At 38.9% G+C, this 9,394-nt stretch overlaps 1 protein-coding gene across 1 annotated transcript; it reads right to left on the reverse strand.

The window, feature by feature from the left end:
- Nucleotides 1-466: 466 nt before the first annotated feature.
- Nucleotides 467-8,858, reverse strand: aurka (aurora kinase A). Its single transcript, XM_017713684.1, has 9 exons — nucleotides 8,653-8,858; nucleotides 7,616-7,684; nucleotides 5,082-5,391; nucleotides 4,380-4,422; nucleotides 3,979-4,170; nucleotides 3,315-3,453; nucleotides 2,804-2,952; nucleotides 2,143-2,317; nucleotides 467-926 (listed from the first exon to the last, which is right to left on the reverse strand). The coding sequence occupies exons 2-9, from the start codon at nucleotides 7,679-7,681 to the stop codon at nucleotides 750-752; spliced, it is 1,251 nt and encodes a 416-aa protein (XP_017569173.1). The 5' UTR covers nucleotides 7,682-7,684; nucleotides 8,653-8,858; the 3' UTR covers nucleotides 467-749.
- Nucleotides 8,859-9,394: the final 536 nt, after the last annotated feature.

The following is a 9,394-nucleotide window of genomic DNA, read 5'->3' on the forward strand; positions in this document are numbered from 1 at the left end:
ACTACAAACTAACTGCTGGTACTGCTAAGCAAAAATAGGGTACAAATCTTTCACAAATCAAAAAAAGTAGATAAAGTGAATGAACAGCATAAATTTTCAGAAATGCAACAGAGAAACATTGAGGATACTTGCAAAGCATTTTATTTTATTTATATTAAGAGTGGCAATAAAGTTTGAATCATAAAGCCAAAAAAAAAAAAAAAAAAAAAAAAAAAAAAAAAAAAAAAAAAAAACACACAAACAAAAAACAAAAACAAAACCCCCCCCCCCCCCCCCCAAAAGCACTGCCCAAGCAGACCACATTCACATATTGCACTTATCTGGGGGAAAGAACACTGAATATTTGGAAAGGCTCCACAATGCCATCCATTTCCTTTACAATAAAGTTAGCAGAGATTTAACTGTGCAAAACACAGTAAGACATGTAGCCAAGTGTTGAAATGATCTCACTGATTGTAGTCAATGATCAACATACAAAAAAGTTTATTGCTTCAAGTAATAACAGGTAAAATATTACATTTACATTTCATAATTGTGAACAGTTACATATTTACAAAATGAGAGGGGAAACACTAAAACAAGACTGGCACAAGGAGGAAGAAAACGCAGATGATATTCCCAAAAGCACGTAAGGGGAGGAGAAAAGGCAGCCAGGCTCAGGATTCCTGCCGAAGGTCAACATTCACCCACAGTTTCAGTTTTCGCTCAGCAGCTGCAATCTCAAGCAGCAAACAACGCCACCCACCTCACTATTCAGTCGTAAGAGCTGGTGTAAAAGTAGTTGGCATTTTGGTGGAATATTCCACAACCCAGTAGTGACTCAGTACTCCCTGGATGGGAAGCCTGTGCATGGGGTTGTGTTTCAGTAGCTTATTGATCAAATCTCTGCTCCCTTCACTCACATGGGCTGGATAGGTGAACTCAACCTGTACAGGCACAGAAAGAGAGACTGCTGAGCATTCTTTCAAAACTCAGAAAGCAATGAAAGATTTGGAAAGGAGCATTAAAATGTTGAGCAGTGGATCTCAAAAGGGGGAAGCAATGAACGAAAGTGCAGAATTGTGGGATTTTTTTTATGGGTTCTGGGGTTTCCATACCAAAAATTAAACAGATACAACATTTATTGTAATCTGTTTAGCACTTTACTCCATGTTTTTAGAACATGACTGTTAGAGGTTTAGTACTGCATTATTCATTTTACAAAAAAAAAAAAAAAAAAAAAAAAAAAAAAAAAAAAAAAAAAAAAAAAAAAAAAAAACCTACAAACCCAGCTACAAAAAGTCCACAAACCCAGCTACAAAAAAGTTGGGACAGTGATGTTATATTAGCATTTCATATAGTAAATTCTCTGACTTGTGTTACATTAAACAATATTTAATGCTTTATATTACAGCTTCATTGCTTTGTCAATAAACATTCATTTTAAATATGAAGCCTATAACCTTCCAAAAATGTTGGGACAAGAGGATGTTTACCACTTTTTTTTTTTTAATAACACTTCATCTTTTGGGGACAAGACATTGATCCAATTTTAAATTCTTCTATTAGTCTTCGGCTGTGCAACCATACAGAGCTTTTGCTCTTGTATACTGAGCTGAAGAAAAACAGACGACTCTGGACTGCAGGCAGGCCAGTCAAGCACCAGTGTTCTCCGATTACACAGCCAAACCGTTTTAATACATGCAAAAGGTTTCCTGATATCGTCTTGTAAGATTTAGGTTTACCATGAGTCAGTACAACTTCACTTTCCCCAATCAGCATTTCTACAAGTTTAAATTTAGGAGGTAGGGTTTGGAAAAGCCACATCCCAATATAAGTGCCCTAAAATGACTGTATAAATAACTACTCAATTTAAGAAGATTTTAATCCTCACAAACAAGCAAGGTCTGAATACTTTTTACTGTGGGAACACAGCTTGAACATAATTTGCTAGAATGGTCCCTATAGAAACTACACTGCAAAAACCATTCTGAATTCATTATTGTGAAGTCATGTAAACCAGCACATCTTACATATATCCACCCACTGCACTTACAGGAGTTTACCTTTGCCCATTCCAATAAACATCAAAAAAAAAAAAAAAAAAAAAAAAAAAGTGGTGTAATGTAAGCTAGAAAGCTTTACAGTCTCTGACACACTTACCCTAGAGATCTTTCGATAGGTTTCTTCATGGCTCTTTGTTTCAAAGGGTGGACGTCCAACCAGAAACTCATAGCAGAGCACTCCTAAACTCCAGAGATCTACCCTCTCATCATGGGTTTTCCCCTCTATCATCTCTGGAGGAAGGTAGTCCAGGGTGCCGCACAGCGTCGACCTCCTAGAAAATTAAACCACCAAAACATTAACTTTTCAGTTTGGTCTCCCCCCCCCCCCCCAAAAAAAATAAAAAATAAAAAAAAAAGCAGCAAAAGGCAGCACAGAGGAACTACAGGACCTACAGCACCAGGGAACCACTGCTTCATTTAATTCCAATTCTGCCAAATTATTGCAACAGGCAGAGGCAGCCACAAATACGACAAGTTCTACCCGTAACACAGTAAGGATGAGTTTCAAGCATGCCTGCAATCTAAATCCCATTCAAATGAATCATTGTCCCTCTTGTCCCGGTGTTTATCATTCATGATATTGAGCAATTATGAGATCTGTGGCTAGTTACAGAATGTCTGATGACTCAGAGGAAAGACAACCCTACTAACCATCCTCTTGTGCACACATTGATCTAAATGCTGAAATAGTCTACTTGCTGGTAATTGAACTATAGAGAGTCTTAAGCTTATCTTTATGTAATGCAAATTAGGTATACCTGGAGGAGGGTGTGTGGACAGACCACCCAAAGTCAGCAATCTTCAGCTCACCATTGGCACCCAGCAATAGATTCTCAGGTTTAATGTCTCTGTGGATCACTTTCTTTGAGTGGCAATAGTTCAAGGCATCAGCCAGCTCCATTATGTACTGCACCAAAAAAAAAAAGTTTAGATTAAAATATTAAAAGGAAAATAAACTAAGTTAATATGAAAGACTGTTGAGCATCATCTATGAGGAACACAGCAAGGCAACACTAATGGCGTGCCATGTCTTGAAAAGGAAAATCTAATCAACATGTTTCACTTTCACTGTTGAGTATTTAATTTTTAAATATCTGCCCATATTGAATTTGATGCCAATAACATTCCAAAAAAAGGTGGTGGTGTTTAATCACCTCTTCATTTAACACGAAGTGTTTAGGAACCACATGCTGTAGTTTTGAAAGTGAAATGAAAAAAATCATTTTGCAGTCTGATGAGAGAGAGAGAGAGTAATGAAAACTAGCTCACAGTGGCGCTGCGTGGGTCATCAAATGTCCCGCAGCGCTGCAGTTCTCCGTACAGTTCCCCTTTGGGGGCAAACTCCAGGATGAGATACACCCGTGCTGAGTCGTGGAAGTAGCCATACAAACGCAGGATGTTAGGATGCCTGCTTGGGCCAACAGCATGAAGGAAATGTTGGGAGAAAAGGAAGACAAAAATCAAGTTTCCTTTGGTACAAGTCACTACAGACACGAGTCTTACTTCCTGTTACATATCCAGCCTAAAAGGTCTTTTATTCAGAGCACTCTCTGCCAGATCTTAAGGCTAACATTTACAAAAGAATAAAGAGGTCATACGACATCCATCATGTAATACTTACCAGATTACTGATTAAAAGCAAAATTTTATGTATTGCATTTTCTGATCGATTTAACAGAGGGCTCAGAATCTTGGCAGAATTCTGCCACTGCCTGGCCAGAACTGTTTTTAAATCTTTATTGACCCTTTACCTGTAATGTCTGCAAATTTTGCATGGCAATCATACAAAACGAAGCAAAATAAAATTAAATAAAACCTACCCTACAGTTAAGGCAAATACAATTTACAAGTTTGCATGAGTCAACATAGACCTAACTAAACATTGATACTCCTGCACGATATGTTATTTAATGCACATGTCTAAGCAGCAGACCTGAGATGAGACTGTATCTCCACCTCTCGCCGGAGCTGGTGCTCCACACCAGCTTTCTCCAACTGCTTTTTAAACAGTACTTTCAGGGCCAGGATAAACTTAGTCTGTCGCTCCCTGGCAAGGTACACACTGCCAAACTTGCCCTTGCCCAGTGCCCGGCCGATATCAAAGTTCTCCAAACTCCAAGGCTTCCTGAAGCAAAATGAACAAAGTTTAAACGAGGATAAGAAGATCAGACAAATGCTTTCAAATCAAGCCATTCCAGCAAGTTCAACATTTGAGATGTTAAACAAGGACGTGACGTTTAATGTCGCAATTCTACCCCTCAGTACTACAGATTCATGTGTTAGCTGTGACTTTTCCCTATAACAAACAATGCATTCGTATTCAGAACTACTTACTTTCCAGCACTGGATGCAACAGTGATTCCACTGGCAGGTTTTTCTAAGACAGTTAAAACACACAAACATTAAAAACATAAAATGACCAATTCAAGTTACATAAACAGAAACCAAGAATCCTAAAACTGCAGCATTACACCATCAAAGGGTTATAAAGTGCATATACATTAAAGTCAATATAAACAGGGAATCACAGTGCATTTTTGTTCTTGCACAATAATGAAATTTGACAGGTTTGAGATAACTGAAGATTTTTGCTTGATAATAGGTGGTACAGTGGCAGATGAAACTACCAATATTTGTCCCTTCCATACTGGTGCATGGTGAAAAACTGGATCAATTGACTTTAAAACAGAATTTACAAGATAAACAAGCAATTACAGCTTAAATGAAAGGTTAAATGTGCTTAAACAGATTTACATTACCTAATCCCTTGTCTTTAATGGGACTTAATGTTCAAATATCCATTATACAAATCTGTTCTATTCAAGCTAAAATAAACCAGGACACTAATGCAACTACTGAAATAGATAAACTACATTAATCCATTATGGATGGCACACCTTTGATCACCCAAAACAGCATGCAATGGATGAGAATCAAAAGTGGCAGCAAGCTATGTGTTATACTATAAAGTATACAGTAATGCATGAACGAGGCATGTCTCTGCAAATTAGGCTGTGCATGTTAAGAGATGCTTACGGTTTGGCTTCTCCTGTGTGCTGGGTTCAGCAGCTTTGACTGGCTCACTGGTAGCACAGGGTTTTGGCTGGCTCTGTGGCTGAGCCTGAGCTGGAGTTGTAGGCTGAGCCTGAGCTGGGCTGATATTCTGATTTCCACTAGAAGCATTTTTCATAGGAGGCCCGTTGACCACTGGCTTATGCTGACTCCGCGGCCGCTGCACACGCTGTGGCCCTTGTGATGCAGTGAGAACGTGCGTGTGACTTGGCGTAGGCACTGGCTTGTGGCAAACCTGTGCCACAGGAACCCTTTTTGGTCCCTCACTTAAAACCTTTACAAGGAAAGGGAAAGAGACTTCTCTTTAGAAACATACACAATCATGCAAGTTAACAGGCAGAGATTCAGATATTCAGGGTAAACAATTCTTTTAATACCACCTAGAAGTTTACTGATGGTTACTTCCTTAACAGCCCTTAGTCATAATCTAAAAATTTCAGACACACACTGATCAGGCATAACATTATGACCACCTCCTTGTTTCTATGCTCTGTCCATTTCATCAGCTCCACTTACTATATAGGCTCACTTTGCAGTTCAGCAATTACACACAGTCAGGATCCCCATGGACCCTCACTGAGCAGGTACTATTTGGGTGGTGGATTATTTTCAGCACTGCAGCATCCTGTGACCACCAATAAATGACTAAAGAATGATTAGCTAATACTGTACAGCAAGAGATGAGCCATCATCTCTAGCTTTACATGTACCGGGTGGACCAACAACGCAAGTGCATATAACAGAGTGGACAGTGTTTAAAAACTCCAGCAGCACTGCTGTGTCTGATCCATTCATACCAGCACAACACACACGAACACACCACCACATCAGTGTCACTGCAGTGCTGAGAATGACCCACCACCTAAATTGCAACCGCTCTGTGAGGGTTTATGGGGGTCTTGACCACTGAAGAACAGGGTAAAAAGGGGGCTAACAAAGTATGCAGAGAAAGAGATGGACTACGGTCTGTAACTGTAGAACTACAAAGTGCACCTATTTAGTAAATTGAGCTGATAAAATAGACAATGAGTGTAAAAACAAGGAAAGTGGTCATAAAATGATGCCTGATCGGCAAGTTCTACTACAGGAACACTCGACAAAAAGACAAAACATAACTAATACTACATCTACGGTAAACATGCCTGTTCACTTCTTGCAGCAAAAACCATTTTCCAAAATAAGACTTCCTGGTTTAAAGAAGGCCTGGGCGATACCTAAAAATAATAAGCACGATATTACCTAGCTAAAAATCCCAATCGACAAAAGCCTGAACCCACACACTTCAACACAAGCCCCAGGCTCTCAATGTTTTGCAAGGCGCTTATGGGTAAATTAGTCCTCTAATCTTAGTTTTCTTTGAGATTAGTTTTTCTGTGATTACGGCCTTTTACACATCGCCATCAGGTTACTTTCCGTTACATCGCCTAGGCCCAATTTAAAGATTAGGAAGCCATATGATTGTGCATCAAAGCATATTTTGTAAACTGCCAAGTGTTTTAGGGTGGATATTTAGTTGTGGGCTGTTATATACATTATATTAATTTAATTGACCTGAATTACTCCTACAAAAGCCTGATTTTGAATCCATTTTTAAACTGGACCTCAACCAGTTCACCCGGAAGTGCTGTCACACTGTTACACAAATGGCCACTTGTGGCAGAAGAGGTAGAGGGCTCAGTGAGAAGTGGATTATTCAAACAGAACACAATCACCCTCTGCAGATTAGCCTCAGCAAACTAATTAGTCAGCCATGCAAACATTACACCACAAAACTTTTGATGTTTGAGTATAATGCATGAGCATTTGCTTTGTCTGGCTATAGTACACCAATGAGACAGCTAGGAGAGAAAAATCAAACACGGTTTTAAAAATGTTAAGCATTTTAAAGTAGTTTATTGCTATAGCTTGTACAGCTTTGATCTCCATCATTCTGGGGTTTGAAGAGAGAAATGCATTTGATCGCAGTGATCACTGGTCAAGTTCTACTCCTGATGTACACACTGGTGTCCATCCCTCAGAGGGCTCTTCTAACAGCCTTTTACTTCAGCTTATAAAGTAATGGAACCCTTAAGACGGCACTGGGGATTACCGCAAGAGGAAATGTAGAGGCTTCGTTAAAACCAGTAATGAAACTGGGGAACAGCAAAAGTTTAACAAAATGAGGTTTGTGCTTAGATCACTTATGTTAGCAACCACCACAGATGTGTTTATTTTGACCTAGGTAAGCAGCTAGCAATCAAGATTTGTTGACCATCAAAGCTTATCTCTAGTGTTTATGTAATGCAGCAAGAACACACAATGAAAAACACAAAAGCGACACAAATGTAAATTCTGTCCAGCCAATTGGGCTGAGGGGTGCAATACGGCACCACAGAACACTGCATTTAAAAAATAAATGCTAGTAGGTCATAATGCCCCTTTAAGCCCATTTGATGTCAACTACCGACACATTTCATGAAGTATTGTAATGCTGGACTACACTTTACTGCAGCATTTACCTTTTCAGTGTCTGCTTTCCAAATGATCTGGTCTTTAAAGGATCTGATTTTAGAAGCAGCGTCCATATCCTAAAAGAGAACAAGCATAAAAGGCGTGTTATAAAACGCTTCATTAAAAATCGAATTAAGGTCACTAAAATGAGTTTAACCCACACTGAACTCCATTAACTAGTTAACTCACCTAACACTACCTAAACGTATCTTGTGTACCGAGATATTGCATACCCAGAGTTATATAACATACATTTTAACAAAAAAGGTTCTTCAAGGGTCAATAGATCTATTTAGAAACATTAAGCTACATGCTTAAATAGTTAACCGCATGGCAAAGCAGTTCTTCAGATTGATGGAGAGTGTGCTGTATATGGTTCTTTAAAAGGACCAAAACGGACTCTTCTATTTCTACAATACCAACCTTTTGCTTCTATACAGAACCATATACAACACATTCTCCATCAGTCTGAAAGAACCACTCATCTTTAAGTGTGCTGTTAGCTACATTACTAAAGCTAGATAAATCAACATTAACCATTATTTATAGCTAAGCTATCGCTAGATATCCAAGATCAACCTTACGTCTAGATCGTAACTGTATTTGTAACCATGTATTTGGAGGTAGAAGGCCAACTTCTGTCGCCTTTATCCCTCAACAGCTAACTTTAGACAACAGTCAGCCTATAAAGATCTTATTTAAAGCCAGATTCAACTTTAGTCTATATTTAGAACTAAACAGGGCCTTATACGAGTCTACAAGTACATATTTACCGGGAATATCGACCATTTTCACGCTCTTACTGCTCTGTTAGCTAGCTAGCTTTAGCTAAAAAGAAAAGCGAGCATGTTAGCCGGAAAGCTAACCTCGCTTTAGCCATAATAATGTTAGCGTTTTTATCCATTGACTGCTAAACGAACATAGCTAATAATCTGAAAAGACAAATTTAAATGAACAAGAAACATAACAGTACTTTTCGTAGAGAATATCATTGAATAAAGCAGAAACCCAGCTAGTTTATCCTCAAGAGCGTCAAATCACTCACTAAGCTCCACCGCAGTGTGTCTCCGCTACCGCAGAAGCGGCTAATCCTCGATCCAGAAATTAAAATAAACTGAAACAAAAGGCCCAGACTGCCTTCCAGCAGAGATAAGTTCTATTTAAAAACCAGTTACTTGGCGTAAGAGCGGACTAACGTAAGAGAACCGAGTTTATAATGCTGCTAAGCAAACCTTCCACGTCTCTCTACCACCAAACTCACTCAGTAAAGCTGTTTAGTTTCAAATATCCCCCTTTTAAATGCATTTAACGCATCGCCGTGTCTGATTGGTCGGTTCGACTCCAGTCGTTGCCTCCGATTGGCTGTGCGCTATTCCCTGGCATGACGAAAACGCGTTTAATACCTCGTTGCATTTGATTGGTCGAACGACATCCTGGCAAGACGAGAAAAAAGAAAAGTGTCCAGATAATTTTAAAAAATATTTACCACAATAATACTAAAACTCTGAAAAATACGGAGATGTAAATTGAAAAACCGAAAGCTGAAAATTCTGAAAAATGTAAAAGTGTTAAAAACTGTGAAACTACTCAAGATCACGTGACACAAGCAACCGTTGCTGGAAACAGCACGACAAAATAAAAGCCAGCGAGGCGGCCCAATTCAAATTAAAAGACAACGAACTCATCGATGTTGAAAGTTCTGGGTGAGTCGCTGGATTTGTAGGTTTTTGTTTGTTATTTAAAATCGTACTTTTGTCTGATAATCTGATAATTGTATAATTAGGGTG

This window comes from Pygocentrus nattereri, chromosome 16 (genome assembly GCF_015220715.1).
Source record: "Pygocentrus nattereri isolate fPygNat1 chromosome 16, fPygNat1.pri, whole genome shotgun sequence".
In the NCBI taxonomy this organism is placed as follows: domain Eukaryota; kingdom Metazoa; phylum Chordata; class Actinopteri; order Characiformes; family Serrasalmidae; genus Pygocentrus; species Pygocentrus nattereri.

What these genes read in the sequence shown, in the direction of transcription:
- aurka (XM_017713684.1), bottom strand. Translation starts at nt 7,681, where the DNA reads ATGGACGCTGCTTCTAAAATCAGATCCTTTAAAGACCAGATCATTTGG. An exon ending in GTTGCATCCAGTGCTGGAAA is followed by an intron (nt 4,171 to 4,379) that starts GTAAGTAGTTCT and finishes ATTTTGCTTCAG; the next exon opens with GAAGCCTTGGAGTTTGGAGA. An exon ending in GTCCACACACCCTCCTCCAG is followed by an intron (nt 2,318 to 2,803) that starts GTATACCTAATT and finishes TTAATTTTCTAG; the next exon opens with GAGGTCGACGCTGTGCGGCA.